At 40.1% G+C, this 19,247-nt stretch overlaps 2 protein-coding genes across 8 annotated transcripts; one reads left to right on the plus strand and one right to left on the minus strand.

Annotated features, from left to right (window-relative positions):
• Positions 1–7,316: 7,316 nt before the first annotated feature.
• Atf-2 (Activating transcription factor-2) lies at positions 7,317–13,446 on the minus strand. Of its 4 annotated transcripts, none has more exons than XM_011309793.1 (9): positions 13,319–13,446; positions 12,775–12,853; positions 10,627–10,753; positions 10,426–10,516; positions 10,110–10,255; positions 9,804–10,030; positions 9,117–9,330; positions 8,645–8,978; positions 7,317–8,454 (listed from the first exon to the last, which is right to left on the minus strand). In XM_011309793.1, exons 3-9 carry the CDS (start codon positions 10,675–10,677, stop codon positions 8,063–8,065), a joined length of 1,455 nt encoding a protein of 484 aa, XP_011308095.1. In that variant the 5' UTR covers positions 10,678–10,753; positions 12,775–12,853; positions 13,319–13,446; the 3' UTR covers positions 7,317–8,062. The 4 variants fall into 4 exon arrangements, with proteins under 4 accessions (XP_011308095.1, XP_011308094.1, XP_011308096.1 ...); XM_011309792.1 differs by having other exon boundaries at positions 13,308–13,446; XM_011309794.1 differs by lacking the exons at positions 12,775–12,853; positions 13,319–13,446 and adding an exon at positions 11,714–11,788.
• Positions 11,834–19,190, plus strand: LOC105269491 (serine proteinase stubble). 4 transcript variants are annotated; one of them, XM_011309789.1, is made up of 11 exons: positions 11,834–11,992; positions 13,490–13,824; positions 13,979–14,044; positions 15,832–16,023; positions 16,251–16,514; positions 16,819–16,895; positions 17,171–17,271; positions 17,355–17,454; positions 17,582–17,794; positions 18,641–18,754; positions 18,828–19,190. In XM_011309789.1, the coding sequence occupies exons 2-11, from the start codon at positions 13,722–13,724 to the stop codon at positions 18,981–18,983; spliced, it is 1,386 nt and encodes a 461-aa protein (XP_011308091.1). In that variant the 5' UTR covers positions 11,834–11,992; positions 13,490–13,721; the 3' UTR covers positions 18,984–19,190. The 4 variants fall into 4 exon arrangements, with proteins under 4 accessions (XP_011308091.1, XP_011308092.1, XP_011308089.1 ...); XM_011309790.1 differs by lacking the exon at positions 16,251–16,514 and having other exon boundaries at positions 11,844–11,992; XM_011309787.1 differs by lacking the exons at positions 11,834–11,992; positions 13,490–13,824; positions 13,979–14,044 and adding an exon at positions 14,561–15,554.
• The last annotated feature ends 57 nt before the right edge of the window (positions 19,191–19,247 follow it).

Raw genomic sequence — 19,247 nt, forward strand, 5'->3', positions numbered from 1 at the left:
CAAAAACATTGACCTTAGGCTTTCAGTAGTCAACCAGGCACAGGTTATCTGCCTGGCAGTACATGCCCCCCCTTTCAATTTCTCTCACACGTACCCCCTTCTTCTTCCCACCCCCCCGTTGGGCCCCCCATCCGCCCCTTGTCGTTGGGTCAATTCAACGTCCGTCGCTATCAATCGTCCACCGACACTGTCCACCACCCATTTGCCAGTTATCCGAGTCGGCTGTTGCCAGCGATCAACCGACGAGACTAACAACCCCCCCGAGAAAAAAAAAAATGGGGAGAGAAATGTCAGTTTTGTGTACTTCAAACACTCGGGGTAAAAAACCCCCTGTGCTATTTTTTTTTTTTTTCAATTTTACTTTATCTCTCGTTTGGTAATCCAGTAAATTGATCTCGAACTACGATTTTTCGGGGGTGGAGTGGTGGGGTGGGATGTGGTGGTGATTTTATTTAAATTGGGGGAGAGGATTTTCGCACGTGGTGGGTAGGGTTTTCCAGGGTTTTCCCATATGGTCACCAGAAAGGTCCGGGTATGGAGTAGAATTCATGTGGTTAACACGTGATTTGGAAAAAAATCTGATTTTCCGGATGCCAAAATGACCATTAAATAATAAGCCCCCTTTTCACAATTATTTAATTCTTATTTTTAATTGTTTAACAATATAATTAATCACCACGACGTAATTGGTCAATTTAAATGTTCAATGAACCCCAGAAAAAATCAAACCCCAGAATTTAAAAATGCAATTTTTGAGATATTGATTGCTGAATAATGTTTTTTATTTTCAAATGGATAAATAATTTTCGATAGTACCTCATACATAATACGTATTTTCATTCGTGTTTGCAACATATTTTTTTCAAAGGTGAAAGTCATTTCTCCCTTTCTCTCTCCTGACATTTCCACGTGTGCACTTTGCTTTCCATGTCCTGCCTTAGGACACTTAGCTTTTGGGAAATCCGATGAGCCAACCCTAGAACACGTTAACTCCTGGATCCACTGGAGACGAAGTGCTACCAAGGATTCTCGGGCAGTTTGCCAGGTGTTGAGGTTGTACCCACAGTGATTTCGTTGTTTCCAGGGTGAAAACAACACGACTACACAACACGTTTGAAAATTCAAGAAAACAGAAATATCAGCCATAAATAATTAAAACATTATCCCTCATCCCAACCACCCCTATATATTATTCCATCAGGGATATAAAAAAAATTAAATAAAAAAATCAGTAGTGAAGAAATCATGCGATGCTGTAAGGAAAAAATTAATTAAATCAGGTAAATGAGCTTTTGAAAATGAATTGGCTTTCTGTGTAATAGGAAAGGAAAAATTGATGAGAATGTGGGGTTTCGTTGGTTCAATTATTATAGCGTGGAGATGAGTGTTTAATTTATATTCTGGGGTGAACGATAATTGGGGAGTGACACTGCATTATTTTTTATTAATTCATCACCTACGCTCAATTAGAGTTACTCGCATTATCCTAATAATTCGTGGGTTTCATATTACGATGCGTCCTACATCCACACAATCGTTTTTAATAGCAATTACGCTGTGTCTTGAAAACGATGAACGCGATATACACGTCTCACTTGTGTCGTAAAATCTACCAATTAAATCCAATAGAGCGGAATGTAGGTTGGAAGAACCGGCGATTCTATTAAACCAGCAATTCTTCAGTGGTTTTTTTTAACATCTGGGATAACTGGCCTCATGAAAGTACAGAGAATCGAGGGAAATTGTGGGTAAATACACTGTTGGGGAATTAATTTCCGTGAAGGGAGAATTGTGAAAAGTTAATGGTGCATGGGGAATTGAGGGATATTATTATTGAATAGAATTTTTCGTACAACCGTGAATACCTCTTACTCGAAATTATATGGAAAATGTGGATGGAAATCTGAGAAAATTCTGGCCGACGAAAAAAAATATTCACCCCCAATTTTTTATCAAATCTTCAATACAATAAATACATGAAGAATTTTGCAAAAAGGGGGAAACCTCGTTGGGGAAACGAATTAGCAGTTTTCGGCTGAATCGAGGGGTTGTAAAAAATAATGGAAGCGAAAAATGCAAATAGATTAATAAAATAGATAAAGGAACTCGGTTAATTCGTTTGTGGAGGTTTTTTTATGTCAGCTTTTAATTCCTGAGTGGTTTAGCATTGTAGCCTAGGTGGGCATTATCTAGAGCGACGTGTTTAAGCTCGTGTATATCGGCGATGGCCGTCGAGGTCGTGGAACAAAGTTAGGGTCAAAACGTGGGATCCGAGGCGTTCAGCAACATTGAATTTGCATAGGTAATGGAATTCCGGGTCGGGCACGGTCGCCAAACGTCCACTCCTCTCTTCCTCTGCCTTCTTGTTATATTTATATTTATATTGTTCAGAGGTCTGCGAAGAAAACGAGGAAAAATTAACCACCCATGGAAATTTAACAATTTTTCCCAATCGTCTCCTGCAATTTTTCCTCAATTACCTCTCAAATCCGTCCTAAAGCTCCACAAAAACGAAATATAAAGTGAACCTTAATTTGTTTATGAAAAACATTTAGTACAATCTGGTATAATCTCTAATATTTATTATAAAAATACAAAGATGGCAAAATTGAAATTAAAATTGATAGAATACAGAATTCTGTATTGATAGAGGAGTATGGGAGATTAAAGTGGTTACAATTTCTATTCTTTGAGATTTCAATAGGAAATGTCCAGCGTCAGTTCAGTCTGTTATGAACGGGAATTGGAATCTGTGGATAAAAAAAATACCAATGAATGCTGTGACAGCGGTGGAGAAACGACTCTTCCGGTTGAATTCTCCTACCCCCGGGTGAACAGAGATTACAGATGGAGATAATCTCCTTGACTCGCTCGAGTGTTTCGGATTCATTGATTTCGAGAATCGATTTAAGCATTCGACATCACTAGACAGTTGACCCCGTCATCCTGACAGTTTATGAAAACAGGGGAATTTAGTTTGAATACAATGTGACTCATTAGCATATCGAATCGAGGGGCTGTCATGTTTTAATTAATCCTCCAGTGCGTTATAAAAAAACTATATTCAACTGAAGATATTAACAAAAGCAACTTCAATGAAATAATTAAATAATCTGGTTTGTTAATTGATTTTCCAAAAAGGTTTTCAAGTGATATCTGGAAATCTAAGAGAGATGCCGGAAATTTCATGGGAACATTTTTTGTAGCTCTTTTAACACTCAACAAATTGTTTTTTATGCAAAATAGTGATATCTCCTTTGGATTTCGAGATATGAGATATTCCTGCATTATTCCCCAGCATGCCTCAATCTTTGTTGATAATTGCAATCACCATCGAGACGAATAGCTTCATTAATTAAACATTCCCGCACTGTTTGTTTGCAGATCGACCAGAATAATGCAAACCAGGAATCCCTAGTATTATCGCCTGGTGGAGAAGCAAAAATCCCAGCAAAAATGGTCCACAATTCCATCCTAAACAGAACCGCAACGAGTACCCGCGCACTTCAGCCATATTTCGTCCATAAAATATGCCGTACACCAGTGCCAGACACGTGTTCTACATAATTCGAGTCGAATCCCAGCCGACAGAAAGAGAGAGCCATCAAAAACCCGAGCCTGAAAAAGGGGAAAAAAAAAAAGAAAAAAACCCTAAAATCGAAAGGTCAGAGAACAAAAAGAACTGGCGCGGTGGATGGTACCTAATAAATCCCACGATTCCATTTCCCGTTTGGAGTAAAAAGGCGAAAGAATGGAGGGAGATGTAAAAAACGAGTGGAGGAAAAAAGAAAAAAGCTCCACGTGAAGTGATTTTTTTTTCCCTTCGATTAGCGCTGCTGTATTTGAAGAGGGGGAGGGGTCACCCCATTCTACCGAAAAAAAAAAGGTGGTACCCACTTTCCGTCAATTTCATTATGCCGAGGGGATGGGCCAATTGGATGGTCCAAGGAGATATTCTCCGGAGGGGTGAGTGAGAGTCTAACAAAAAATGAAAAAAAAAAAAAATGGACTTGGGGGTGCGACGTGGCAGTGGCCACTGCGCGGGATTAAACGAGTCGCAAGGGTTATTTCACCCCCTTGGTTCCTCCGGGGTGGTGGTGGGGACCACGTCAACACGATGGAGATTTAGCTGCACCGGAGGTTAACGGCTGTTGGTCGCACGAGTGCTTCCAGAGAACCCTCGCACATTTGTTTCCACCCTCGTCTTCTTTCATCTTTTTCTCAACGTTCGGTGCTTTATTCTCACCTTAATCATGTGAGCTCGCGTGTCGGAGGGGGGTGAAAATTTGTGGGAGGCGTAATAAAGTGGTACGTCAGCCGTGACGAGGGAATATTGTGCGGAAATACGGTTTTCCGCGTTTTCACGGCATATTGTATCGCCATTTTTTTTTCATTGGAATCATTCGGTAATGATTCCAATAAAAAAAAAATGGCTCTTTGATTCCGTTCTCATTCATCACGGGTTCGATTTTTAATTAGCATTTACTCCACCAATTTACACAATTTTTTAACGGAATATCCATGGATTTATTTTGCTATTCCGCGAGTTTTGCTTTGACTTTTTTTGCAAATGTCAGTTCGAGGTATTTAATGAAAATTAAATGATGAAATGACAAAATTATATAATAATAATAATTATTATTATTATTATACTATTTTTATTCAATTGTGAAAAATGGAAAAGATGAAAATGGAATGAAATGAAATTTCCTACTGTCAGATATGAAATGCGTGATGCTCTTGAATTGAATAAAAAAAATATGAAAGATCAGCGCGCGCATTATCTAGTGGAATAACTAGTGTTTCGACGCCACTGGGTGGAAATGTGTCCCGTGGAGATGGAAACAGACGGTGACGAGGCCGACGGTGACGAGGTTCGACGGGTAAAGAGGGGCGGCAACGAAGATGGCGCCCTCATCTGCGGCATAAGGGTGCGAAGGGAAATCGAGAATTGCTGGGAGTTCAGTCGTCGACGAGCAGCCGGCAAGTTGAGAAATTTAAAAAAAAAGAAACAAATTATTTTCCCTCACCACCATCGGATTAATCGTTCCCCTAAAAATTCCATGGGGATGACTCACCCGGAGCCTCTACCACTCGTGTCACCAGATCCAATTAACAATCCCATTAGCGCAATTTTGTTCCGTAACACTTGCATCCTCCACTTGGAAAGAATATATTCTTTTAATTTTCCTTCACATCGAGAGTTCGGTATCCCAGGGTACAATTGGAGTCCTGGGGATAATTACGTGATATCTGGATGTGCATCTGTGATGTGAATATGTAATGTACTCTAGATGGAGATGACTTTGTGCTCGTGCGCGATATTGACACGTGACCGGTGTTTGCCTCGTGGTTGATAGCGTGGTTTTTCCACTTTTTGGGTGTTACATGATGAAAATACTCGGGAATTGAATTTTAGCGCGAGTTCAAGATGTGGAAATCGCTTTTTCTTTGTGGTTATTCTTAGTCGAGGCTGAACCATTTGGTGGGAACAATGGGATTCTTTATCGGGAGAACTGGTGAATCATTCTAATTTTCGTGACGATTGTGAGGATTTTTATTTTATTTACTTTATTCACTCCATTTAGTCTATTTAGTCTATTTACTCTATTTACTCTATTTATTCTTTGTCATATACATGGGGCTCTGTACTCTAATACTGAACAGAGAATTTCTTCTCGGAATTTCGTTTTGTTTGGGATTAATTTCAGTGAAGGATTTTTTATTGAGTCATTGTATGAGTAATTTCTTACAATTGGATTTTAATTATCCGATTGCCAGAAATCCATTATGAATAGAGGAATAATAATTGGGACATATCGTGTTTTTAGTGGTGACGTGGGATTTCATTTATTGAACTCTGTTTGGACTCTAAAATCAAAACATAAACTTCACGTTTTACGTTACCCAGAATTTTCGTTGATAAAAATGTTCTTTCGACTCGTGTGTAAGAATTGAGAGTATTATGGTCACTTTTACCTCTTATTGTTGAAGGTTTTTATTAACAATTTGTTGGAACAACATTGGGATAACCAGAAAGAGATTTCGAGACGATTTTAAATAAATTATAAATTCAGTAGTTCCCAATACTCTTGACATTTCAAATAAAAACCTTCAGACTAACAACTACACATTTACATGAAATTCATCTGCATTTTATTCCTGAAAAATCAATGGCTGTCTCGAATACTCAATGAGGCTTTGACTTCCCGGTGTACAGACCAATTTAAATTAAAGTAAAGGGCAAGTGTTGGAGGCCTATCTCCGAATCTAAAATAAAAGCAACGAATTTTCCAAGTACTTGCATCTGAAGTCTGGGTCTCTTAATATCTTCTGTAAAATCACGATTTCTCAAAATAAATCTCACTTTGCCACTTCCTAAGTAATTCAATTTCAAATGGAATTAACTTCACGACATTGAAACGACAGACTGAACTGTCACCGAGAATTCAAAAGACTAGGAATAATATTCCCCTATTCATCTGCTTAAGAGAACGTAAAATAGCGCAATTAAGAGACCTTCACTCGATAAATACTCCATTCTCGTCTCAGCTTTTTTGTGGTAATCTGGGCGGAGATTATTTGAGTTATTTATGAGTAAGTAACGTATGAGTAAACCGAGAGAATATATGTTCGGTTTTCTCAAAGTTCTGTATAAAGTAGGTGGGAGAATCGTGAGGCGTAAAAATAGTTCATGCGTGTGAAACTCACAACACGAGAGTTTAAACGAGAGAACATTTCGAATTGTGGGGGCAGAGACACGCCAATGCCGTTTTTATCCTTATCGCTGCTGGGTGGCTATTATCATGGCATAGGAAAACCGTTGTCGACGATATTTGTCGAGAAAGTAAACCCGATAGTCGACGATGGCCAGTGTCTCCGTTCTATCTCGCTACAGTGAGTCGATTCTATTTCATAATTTTTTTTTTTTGTAAATGTTTCTGGTCTTTTTATATTTGGAGACATGCCCATGACGATTCAACGGAGTTATCTCGGCGTTTCCGGCCCTGACAAATACCTGGTATTTCCGTTTGAGTATTTCTTTTTTTTTTCCAGGGATGAGGAGAGGAAGATGTGAGAATTGCTGCAGGTGGGGAGGATTTTTCGGGGGAATTTGTTCTGGTGGACTTCGCACGTGCCTAAAGCCCCTTATCATTCCCTTGTCCGGTGTAAATAGTCGTCTCGACTGGACGGAGAACTGATAAGGGCCCGAGGGTTACATATACATCACGGGACGTAAAATCGAGAGAAAATCATTGTTGGTCTACTGGTTTTTAATTGGTGGCGAGATCATCACGAGAGCTGAGATGATTCGCTTTTTTTTTATTTGTTTTTGGAGATTGGAATGAGGGATTACGTCACTGGAATGGGCCACGAGGTATTACTCAATTGAATAAACAGAGATAATGTGTTTCAATGATTTTTCATCATGCACTGACCGAAATTAACGATTTGGTTAATAATTAATAAAAACGACGGAATGTATGAGAACTCATTTGTATTTTCATTTGGTTTATTTCAGTATCTATAATTTTGATTGTGAACGGGGCTGAATGATTGTAATCAATAAAGGCAATTGTACATGATGAAACTATTCGATTATGGAGTACTTCAGAAATGAATGGTTATTTGACTCATCAGGGAATAATGCTAAGTAATAAAAGCCCAAATGATTCATCCACATGTTCCTCTTTATTTATAACTTGAACAGCTGAAAATGAACTGTCAATAAACACTTATCGCCTATTTTCAATAAAATACTCAACAGAAAATGCACTCACCGATGCAATTAACACGAATAAAACAATTGAACTAATAATTAATACTGGGTGAGAAATTATAATGGCCCTGGCAGCTGACACTAATGGATTTGGCTCTGTATCGAACACTTTGAGAGGTAATTGCTTCCGGATGACTACTGGACTTGAACGACCACTTCTCGAGGGCATGCCTCCAAAAACAGAATATCCAGCACTCGGTGTGAATTAATTTTCTCCAGATGGAATTGCAGTCGAAGTCCAAATAGCTCTGTATTTTTTTCCTTCAATTTTTGAGTTCGGGTCTAGGCTCCAGTGCTCTTGGAGGCAACGTTCATCAATTGAAATCTCTGATCCACCTGGACAATTTGACGGGAGTTGAGGCATTGGGCCCTTCGCAGAGAGGAGTTCTGGAGGATGAGGATCGATTTGTTGGCCCTCTTATCGAGCTCTACGATCTTCAGGGGCTGGGAGGGGCCATGTACGAGTTTTGTCACGCAGATCGGTACATTTTTATCCTCGAATTTTGGGAGGAGAATTGATTGCTTCTGGTGGAGAACTGACGGCCTTCGTTTTGCTGATTTTGGACAGTCGTTTGAGGATTTTCGTTTTTCTGAGAATACTGGAGTCGATAAGTCACTTGGAGGAACTTCGAGAAAATGAGGCACTGAGACCATCTGGGCCTCCAAGATGATGTCTGGAACGATTCATTATTTTCATAACGATTTGCAAAATTTTATTTCCACTATTTGTCAGATTTAAGTGCAATAGTGTGAGTAGAAATAAATAAATATTTTTTTTATAGTACATTTTACCATAACTGAAATTTTCATCAAAATAAAGGGAATAAATTTTGGTTGCTGTGAGTTTCGTGGAATTTCGTTTACCTTTATCCATGGCCTTGGTAACTGGACAGTCTTTGTGAGCCAACAAAAGGGTCTTGAGCTTCGCAACTTCAGAGCGAAGGGATTTTATCTCCAGCTGGAGAACTGTGTTCAACTCATTGACGTTCTGCATCGATTTTTCCAGCTGCTCGATCCACTGCTTTCGCTTTGCTCGGGCCCGCATCGAACTTGCACGATTTCGCGCGAGAATATCTTGCTTTTTATGTGGATCTTGAGGTTTTTCTTTCTGAGCTTTGGGGGTGAAATTAGTAGATTCCTCGAGGTTTGGGTTTTGCTCAGCAGAAAACTCGTTTTTGATAAGCACTTGCTTCAATTTCTGGAAATTCAATTTTTTATTTTGTTAAATATCGATTTATCTTAAAAATTATGAATTGTCATTTTTTTTTTCATTTTTTGAATTTTAATATGGGAATTTTCGTTCGATGACGGAGTTGTGACAATTGGATTAATTTACCATTTTCGCCAGAGACAGCCTCTCCTTCTTCGATTCCGCAGTCTGCGGGCATTTAACTGGAGAATCTGTTTTTATAACGATAGTCTGCGGTTCCACTGGCTGAGTGGTAATACCAGAAACACTGTTTGAACCACAAGCTGGAATTGCTGACAGTGGCATCAATTTACCATCGTCCATCTTCAAAATGAGCTGAAGTTCCTCTCTGTTTATTGATCTGCATAAATGAGAGATTCAGGGAGTGAATAACTCGAGCAGAAGCAAAGTAGTTGTTGAATTATTCCCTCAGTGGTTTCCTCAATGTTTCAAGAGCCAATCGAACAGACAACTCGCGGAATTTATCGCTAACTTGACGGATAAGATAGAGCTGGAGTGGGAATATCCGAGGAGAATGAATAGTAAAGAAATAATCAATTCGTTTATCTTGCGAAGATTGAATGAATCAAATATGAATTTTCGATTAATCTGGAAATTATCAATTCTCTCCTGACGTTGCAGTAATAAAACTTCCACTTCTGCAGAATCAGAATCGTCTATTCCGTCAAATGAATAAAATTTCCTACCCAATTACGAAAATTATTGAATTACGAAACAATTACGTATTAAATTTCATTCCTGGAGGACTCAATCCCCAAATTTCTAATAACCAGCCAAATAATTAGTAAACTTGATGAATTAATTAAAACTCACAGACTGTTGGATGCTGTTGTTAAAACAGATGTTACAGAGGTGTCAGCTTCCTCTATAACAACTGTCTCAGTAGTTTTTGTGATTGTCGTCGTGTCAACGATATTTTTCTGGAGCTCACAGGGATCGTCAGGGGTATCTGAGGATAATTTTCTGCTCCCTGAGGACTGATCATTCTCGATATGAGGAAAAACCTGGGGAGTGTGCAGGGTATCATCACTCTGAACCATCTAAAATTGAATAAACAAACAGATAATTAACGGTACACTGCATGCCAAATAAATCACTCATGATGACTAAAGTGTGAACCTCGGATTCTGGTAATGATCCAAGTTTCCCCGATTCCACAGCTCTTCTGAAAGTCTCGTCGAACGGATTAACGTTCTGCAAATCCTGAAATAAACCCATTTCCTCGCAGTTCCTTATGAATCTCGTTGGTGTGGGCGTTTGATCAGCTGTAATGGTAAAAAATATACAATAAAATAAAATGAATGAATGAAAAGAATTAAAATTTTTGACAGCCAATTTCGTGGAGAAGATTGGGAGGAGTTATAATTAAAAAAAAACAGGTAATTAAGATTTTTTTTTAATGAGTTACTCTTAATTAATGATTGGAGGCACTCACCGACGAAAACACCTGTTTTGTTGGTTCCAAAATTCAGGATCATATCGTGTTTCTTCTTGTGGACCGTCAGATGATCCTCATTTGTGAAGCTCTGGACAATATAACGTTCAATTGATCGGAGTAATTGGTCGTTCAACGAGGTTATGTCCATGGAGCGGACGGTGAGACATTAAATGCAATCGTAAATGAATTTTTACTCACCATATTACACCCTGGAGAGGAGCAGGCGAATGGTTTCTCCGATTCACCCATGTCCGCAACGATTGAATGACAATTCACTGGCAATTAAATTGACAGATGATTGTTTTACGTAGATATCTCGTTCAGTCTGATAAATAATTTTATCATTCACCCGGGATATTGCATTTTTCGAGGCTTTTTTAGGTGTTCGTGTTAATGATTTATTCAGCGAACAGGTGATCTGATTATTGCGAAAATGAGCAAAACGAAAATAGTGTCAATTACACAGTGGCATAATCAAAAACACAGATCTGTCAAAACGGAGTTCGCCATCTCCTGGGAATGAACGGAGGGAAAAGTTTCTTCGATGTAAATGGAGGCAGCACCATACGGTACAACATTAAAACCAGAGAGGATTGACTAAAGGAGAGGCACAGTCTTGGGGGTTTGAGTGACCCCACCCCATCGTAGTACTGCACCCTAAGAGAGGGAGGGCGTCACACACAATGGGGGTGTCTGCCCCTCAGCCGACTCGGCAGTCCCGCTGTCAAAGGGACCAGGAAATAAAAACTCCATAAAATTTTAAAATTTCAGTGAATAGTATCAGGGGACCATGAAAATGGAGGAGGTATTCACTGAAATTCGATAATTCGAAATTTTGGGAAAAGTATCAGGGAAACATGCATATCGAGGAGGTATTCACGGAAATTTGAAAATCCAAAATTTTTAAAAAAGTATTAGGAGAGCATGAAAATCGAGGAGGTATTCACTGAAATTTGAAAATTCAAAATTTTTGAAAAAGTATTAGGGGAGCATGAAAATGGAGGAGGTATTCACTAAAATTCGAAAAGTCGAAATTTTTGAAAAATTATCAGGAGAGCATGAAAATGGAGGAAGTACTCACTGAAATTTGAAAATTCAAAATTTTTGAAAAAGTATTAGAAGACCATGAAAATCGAAAATATCATGATTTCATCGGGATCACAGCGCCGAAAAAAATCATACTTTATCTCAGTGCGGGTGAAGATAAAGGAGAAAAAAATACGAAGAAAAAAAATGAAAGTGGAGAAGGCGAGGAGAGGAATGAGAGAGGCAAGATTTCACTCACGGATGGCATTGAATACACTGAAGGGGTCCCAATATTCTTTGGTGAGAGAGTGAGGTGAGGAGGCTGTTAAACTTGTTCACAGTCTAGAGTTGTCTGAATGACGATATTTCTGTTCCTCATCAGTAGTCACCGGTGTTCCGTCCTGTCCTAATCCCTGGACCCGCGCCTCCCATCGTAATCACTCGATTCAGCCCATTAATACATGAATTAATCAATCCACCCCTTGCCCCGGTCAATTAATCCATTGTGATTCAATACATTACGCGACGAGTAATCGAGGTAAGTTCCAACATAAAGTGACTTTATTACCGCGAACATAAAGTGAAATTATCGAATTAATGAGTTTTCCCAGCCCCTCGGTGATTATATTTTCCCTGCAACCACAGGATGTGAATATTAAATCGAGAGTCATGTTAAAAGCTGGTGGGAAAGTTAATAAAACCAAAAACCGAGGAAAGTAAAAGTTAAGGAGTTACACTTATTTGGAAGAAAAGACCCTTTTTGAGAATTTAAGAAACTATTTAACACCGCCAATTTCATGGTCTGCTTTTGACAACGTGAATCGTGGGTTTCACTGGAATATTTATCTCTTTGTGAAGTAAAAGTACTGGTTTTTATGGATTCGAACCGACTCCACAGCTAAGAGAGAAAAGTTGGATTAAAATTGCACAGCGCATCCTCGGTACTCTATTATTAAAAAAAAATAACTGCATCTAGAAATTATTCTCTTGAATTTTCAGAAGAAAGACTTTTTCTCCTATTTCTGGTGAAGTCTAGAATTTCAAGTGTCTCTAAAAATTCACGGGAATAAATAATTACTGCCGAGTTTCCTTGAATTTTCTGAAAATTCTCAGTTCTCATTTTTTTATGAAGGGATTCTCAATGAATAATCTGTCGAGAATTAGCGGAATGTCTAGAATGGAATTCGTATTATTATTTTGACTTCCCGTTTGCCAATTTTTGTGCAAATTTTTTCTCGCGGGAAAGGCCGAATGAACCTGATCCTGATCGAGGCGAAAGTGCCCTTGGGCCCCACCAATGTTAAGGCCTCACCCACTTACTTTCTTTATTTCCCTCTCGTACTCGATATTCTTATCGCACCCATCGAAGAGAGCTCTCGTCATCCGGTCATTGTCATAACTGAAAAGAAAATATTGAAACAATTTGTTAGTCTAAAGATGGAACACTCAATTAAAACAGCTCCACCCCCTTTTCCATTTGTCAATTGACCCGCATAAATTTCCCAAGCCAAAAAACAATTTTTCGAACGTTTCCCCTTCATAAATAAATAAAACAGTTCAACAAACACAGCAAATTACAATTTACAAAACGACGGATGAATTTTCCGAGGCGCGAGATTTTGATATCATATAAACCGGTAATTATCTCCAAAACGAAAGGAGACCCCGAAATTTTCGTAATAACCTTTTTCGTAGATCTGAGCCCGCCCTAAAAAAATGGTCTAAACAAAAATGTTAGAATATCCCATAGTTTCGGAGATATCCCTAAAAAACATAGTGATCCGCAAATTTGTGTTTTTACCGGCAGTTTTTTTTTTGGGAAATGATTGCCGAATTGCCCCCCGAACAATTACCAGATTCTTACGCAGTAATAATCAAAAGTCGAAAGTCAGGGAAGGAACGAGAAGAAAAAACTTTCACTAATGACTCGTTTGATCGTCATTGTCCAACACATGGAGGCAAAGTTGGATTTCATGTCGAGCGGTGAACGTCACTGATTCCCTACGAGCACTAAAAGCCGTTCCACTTGTTTCAGTGGCCTGCTTTCCTGTCCCACTTATCGCACAATTCTGTGTGCGTACATGTTGAATCGAGATTCAAGAAGATTTTTCAACGTGAGGGAGGCCTGGCTCCCTCCTACGACGTTGGCTGTGCTGATGATGTTGGAGACTGTCTCCATGATTCCTCTCAGCGGCCGCCAATGAAGCGACGATCAATCCGAGATTTCGGCTAAAATACGGTTTCAGGGACTCCGATTTCCCGGTGAGATGAGGACTGCCTTTTTTCGCCTCGCAGCTGCTATTTTTATTGTCTTTCTGGAACTCTCCACCGACGCCGCTGGACGGAGGAATGATAAATTTTTGACTACTGGTGCGTTTTTTCACTAAAATTGATCGATCGATCCTTCACTGATTTTTCAGTACAAGAATTTTGATAAATTTCTTGCAAATTTCTTCTACTTTTTAAAATATTTATTCTCGCATCTTCAGCCCGGTGAATAAACAATGAATTATTTAAACTTCAGACCCAACCGAGAAGGATGTCACGAGTAATGAAATCCCGACCTGGCGTTTCTTCGACGAGCTAGGACGTAAGTAAACCCCCTAATCTCGATCATCGCTAATATCAATATCACATAAACCAGTTCGCGAGGTTTTCTTGAAAGGTGTCGTCCAGCAGTACCCAGATAAAAAAAAACAACTCCGAAGTAACCAAGTGTCTTCGTCACGGCCGAGTCGACATTGGAGTCACACGATCTAAAAAATCCGCGTGGTCACATCACCATTATCGTCATGCATGCCACCCATACAATTTTGTCACGTTGCGGAAGAGAACGAATAGTTATATTTCACGCGTTAATTTTTCAACGTGACTGTTTGGCACGAAAGAGAAAGGGGACAACAAGCGAGGATCCACTCGCCCCAGCGACAAGTTTCTTTAGGAAGACGATGATCACCAAAGCGTGACGCAAAGACAACACGCGAGGCCTCAACCCCGCAATTTTTCCTCAATCTCATTAAAAAAAAATACCAGTGAAATTATGTCAAGAGTCCAAACGAAACTCAATCGAACTAGGAGATAATCGAGGGAGTTGAGAATCAAGTGATAAATTCGGGAAATAATCCGACACCGGGAGAACGACGGGAAGAATAACCAAGAGGATGACGGTACGAAAATAGGAGAAAGGAAGAGGGCGAGGCCCCAGAGGATGGTATTGGGCATGATTGTTAGCACGATTCCTCGAGGGGTGGGGGACACTGGAGGAAGAAGAAGCGACATCGCCGTTGGTACGGGAAAGCCAAAGTCGGTGAAAGCAAATAGAGACGTTCAAGACACTCCAGCTACCGCCACTTGTGACAGTCTGGTAGTTGTTCGGTATTCCTGTGGCAGTGCTCGTCGTCAAGTTTCCACCCAAGTACTTGAAAATGTCCTGAAGTCCCCACATCGCGATATCAATTATTACCGATGGATTTTCAATTACCAGAGGGCACGAATTAGTGCAGACATTTCCAAGTTGGAAATGATGATCATCCGATCTGGCCCCAGGCCCCGGAGCTCTTCCCTGGCTGTTCTAGTGGTCCTTGTCCTGATAAATAATGTTTCAAAGACCGAGGGAAGGGATGTGCACCGAAACAGTGATAACAGACTGGAGAGGATTACCTCAGGGTGGAGCACGCGGAGGAGTTTCTTCCCAGTGGAGGGACATCCCTGGGGCGATGATATTCGTCGATCATCCGGGCCGAGGTCATCCGCTCATTCCAATAAAATTCACAGAAAGAATCTCGAGATTCAGAGTAAAATGATGGAAGAGGACATGGAGACGGAGCTGGCGGATCTCCAGTCGTTTGAGGCAGAGGCCGGTGGTCAAAATGAACTTCAGAGTCTTCTGGCGAATCTTCGGGGGCAGAGTGTCAGGGAGTTTGAGGATGAGTATGGGGATGAGGCCAGGGGGAGACATGGACGGAGAAGAAAATTGTCCAGCCACGAGCAGGGGCTTCTCCTTGTTGAAACCCTCAGGAAAAAACGCAATTACACCACCGAGGACAACCGCGGCCATGCAACTCATCTTCATAGCGGGATTATGGATATGCTTGGGAGAAGTATGTCTTAAAAACATCGATGATTATTATGAAGGAACAGTTCGTCTCGCTGCTTGACTGCCAACCGGTGTCCACTGTGTTACACTTAACAACAATAAAGCTAATGACGACGTCCGTCTATTTATCGCGCGCTAAATCTCCACTGGAAATGCAATTTATGTTTTTTTTTATTTTTTTATTATTTTGAGTTGATGAGTTGAGGGCGGGTGGTGGTGGTAACCGTTAGACACTTCCGGATCTGGGGAGTAATGGCTCTTTATTTTTTATTTTATTCCAGTGATCCCTCAGACGTGCAAGTACAAGGGGGCTAGATTCGAGTGCGGACTGAGCATCAGCTGTGTCCTTGGGGGAGGAAGACCCGTTGATTTGTGCTCCGGAGGACTCATCTGGAGCTGCTGTGTCGACGACGATGACATTCCAGAAAAGGAGCCGCAAAGGCCCAGCGGCGTTGCGCTCCTGCAAAATGCCAGTGAGTGGTTTTCATATTTATCATTTATCATTTATCAATATTTAATTTCTCAAGGAATTTATAGAAGATAAAAAATAAAATGCGGTAAGAATTTTCGGAAGTTTTAAGAAAGAATTCAAGCAATCGTTAGGATGCAATTTTCGATTTTCAATTTTCGAAGTTTCGAGAGTAATTCGTGATCTCGTGAATTCGTGTAATTCGTTGAACTTGAAGAAGAAAACTTCTAGCCTTCTTGGGCCTGTCGAATCGTCCTTACGTAGACGATGATGTTCGTATCTACGGTAGCCAGACTCGTCCGCAGCGTCCGAATTATCATCACGATCCAGTTGTTAATGAAGATCCAGGAATTTACGAGCCAACGTATTCAGCCTGGGAGCAGGAGCGTCCGAACGAGGTATCACCCTACGACAGCTATCCAAATCGTCCAGAGGCCAGTCATCCAAACTACTACCCCGACGATGACTACGAGATCAATCGACCTCCTCATCACGGTACTACCGTTGATTATCAATCCTATCCTCAGGATAAGGACCTGTAGAACTTAAATCACGAGTGCAAGAAAGTCCTTCAGTAATCAAGGATCCCAGCACGAGCACTTCTATGACTTTCTCTCACTATTTCATTGCAATCTGCTTAACCCGGAGGTCAATATCGAATGGCAGGACCAATGCCACCACTGGAAGCTGAAAATTGTGCACCAGTCTCTCATTTAATTCTTTACTCTCATGCTAAACGTGGCTCTCGGGGATTAAGATTCTCTCGGGCAATTGATTGAAATTTGAATTTTTATTCCAGGCTGCGGAGAACTCTACACCAGGAGTAACAGAATCGTTGGTGGACACAGCTCGAGCTTCGGCAGTCATCCGTGGCAGGTGAGAGTCCCTGACACGCTCGAGAATCTTCAACTTTTTTCTCATCCTTTCGCCTGACTATTATTCCGGATTTTCGACCACTCGTTGCAATATTGGAAATGACTCTTGACATTTCAAAAAATTACAAAGTAACCCGAAACTTCTTCCGGAGACTTCGGCATTGATTAAAGCTCTTGTTAAGCTGTTGATAATTAAATTGCACTTCACTTTGAACTATCGGGATTAATTATAAATTTAATGGACATTTCTAATTGAAACTGAATTGAAATTTCCAGGCGGCGATAATAAAGAGTGGATTTTTATCCAAGAAATTATCCTGTGGAGGGGCCTTGCTCAATAATCGATGGGTCGTGACTGCTGCACATTGTGTCGCAACGTCAGTAATTCTTTCCCATTGAAGTACAAATTTTTAAAGAGCAGTTCCCACTATTTCTCATAATTTATCTTGCATTCCCCCAGGACTCCAAATAACAATCTCAAAGTGAGATTAGGCGAGTGGGACGTACGAGACGCAGCGGAGAAATATCTCCACGAGGAGTACAACATAGAGAGAAAAGAGGTAATTGAAGGCGTTAGTGGGGTAATGAGTTCACTTGTCACTTGGTCAGGTGGTTTAGTGTACATTGTTGGGGTAATGCGTGTCGTAATGATGAATAATGGGGTAATGGGTTTTGGGGAAAAATAAGGTGCATCCGCAGTACTCACCCACGGACTTCCGGAATGATGTTGCACTGGTTAAGTTATCCAGGGCGGTAGCTTTCAAGCAGCACATTGTACCGGTCTGTCTTCCAGCTAGAAATCTCAAGATACAGGGAAGAACTGCTACTGTTGCCGGATGGGGGAGGACCAGGCACGGACAGAGCTCTGCACCCTCGGTCCTCCAGGAAGTCGATGTCGAGGTGAGCACTCGCTATTCAACATTTTACACTGAAACTAAAAATATCGCAGCTTTCAATAGATCTCCGCTGCTCTCAGATTTATCGCTATTTCAGTTCCCAAAGTTTGCTGAATTTTTGAATTTTTTCATTTTCGCGCCTCAGTCGGTCATTCGAAATATTTTCAAATCGATCTCCTTTCTCCTTTTTATAGTAGAAATTCTAAAGAAATTAATCCAAATAATGGATTATTTCCTTTCACGTCAATAAAGAATTCCTGGAATTAGTTGAATTTCTTTCGCAATACTCAATCAATTGTTGTTTCTATTATTCATAAATATTGTTCCCGGTGTAGCGGAAAATTCGAGTGAAATTACATAATGCTGAGGAAAATTTATCAGCACTAGATTTGCTTAGACAATCGGATTAAGCTGTCAAAGATTTTTCGAGCCGTTGTATTTATCGTTTTATAACGACTTGGAGCTGAATATTATTTAAACAAGATAGGCCGAATTAAAAATCAATCTCAAAAAAGAATTATTTAAAATACTATTTAAATTGGGAACGCTCAGAATTATTTACATCTCCTTAAACTCCCGGCGAAATTCGATTTGAATTTATCCCACATACCGTTTTAATTGGAATTTTACCAATTAAAATGGCCGTTTACCTTCACATAAAATATTTCTGAGTTCTCTAATCACCGTTCTTATCACTGTCTCGACATCGGGAGCAATGTCGAGGCATAAATGCAAATGATTGACTCAGTTTATTTACTTCTCCTCGCAATTGTCAGTTTAACGAGTAAAAAATACAAAATGAGAACAGAATTAAATCTCCAGAATATGCAGTGATCTTTTAAAATTCAAGGTGATACCCAACGAAAGATGTCAGCGGTGGTTCAGAGCAGCGGGAAGACGAGAAACCATCCACGACGTTTTTCTCTGCGCTGGATATAAAGAAGGAGGAAGAGACTCTTGTCAAGTACGTCAACACACGAAGAAAAGGATGATCCGATTAATTTAATATTTATTAATTGATTTTAATTGCTGTTCAGGGGGACTCAGGGGGGCCCTTAACGATGGCAGTGGAAGGTAGGCACGTCCTCATAGGGCTTGTGTCCTGGGGCATTGGCTGTGGACGCGAACACCTGCCAGGTGTCTACACGAATATCCAGAAATTCGTACCGTGGATAGACAAAGTGATGAGCTGAAATCCCTTTCCCGTTATTTATTCCCTCGAATCGCCAGCCAACTTACCAAAGTCTATTCACCCCTGAGACTTCTCAACCCAATTCTTATGTAGATATATTTAAAATTGTATAGTTATCTGTACTGTTGAATCGTTGTAAGGACCATGACGTTCAGAAAATGCATATTTTATTTACGTAAATTTATCAATAAATTAATTAACAACAGCACTGAGTATCGAGGGTGTTTATCTTAGATATGGATATCATCATTATGAGTTGGGACAG

The sequence above is a fragment of the Fopius arisanus genome, unplaced genomic scaffold (genome assembly GCF_000806365.1).
Source record: "Fopius arisanus strain USDA-PBARC FA_bdor unplaced genomic scaffold, ASM80636v1 scaffold00070, whole genome shotgun sequence".
In the NCBI taxonomy this organism is placed as follows: Eukaryota; Metazoa; Arthropoda; class Insecta; order Hymenoptera; family Braconidae; genus Fopius; species Fopius arisanus.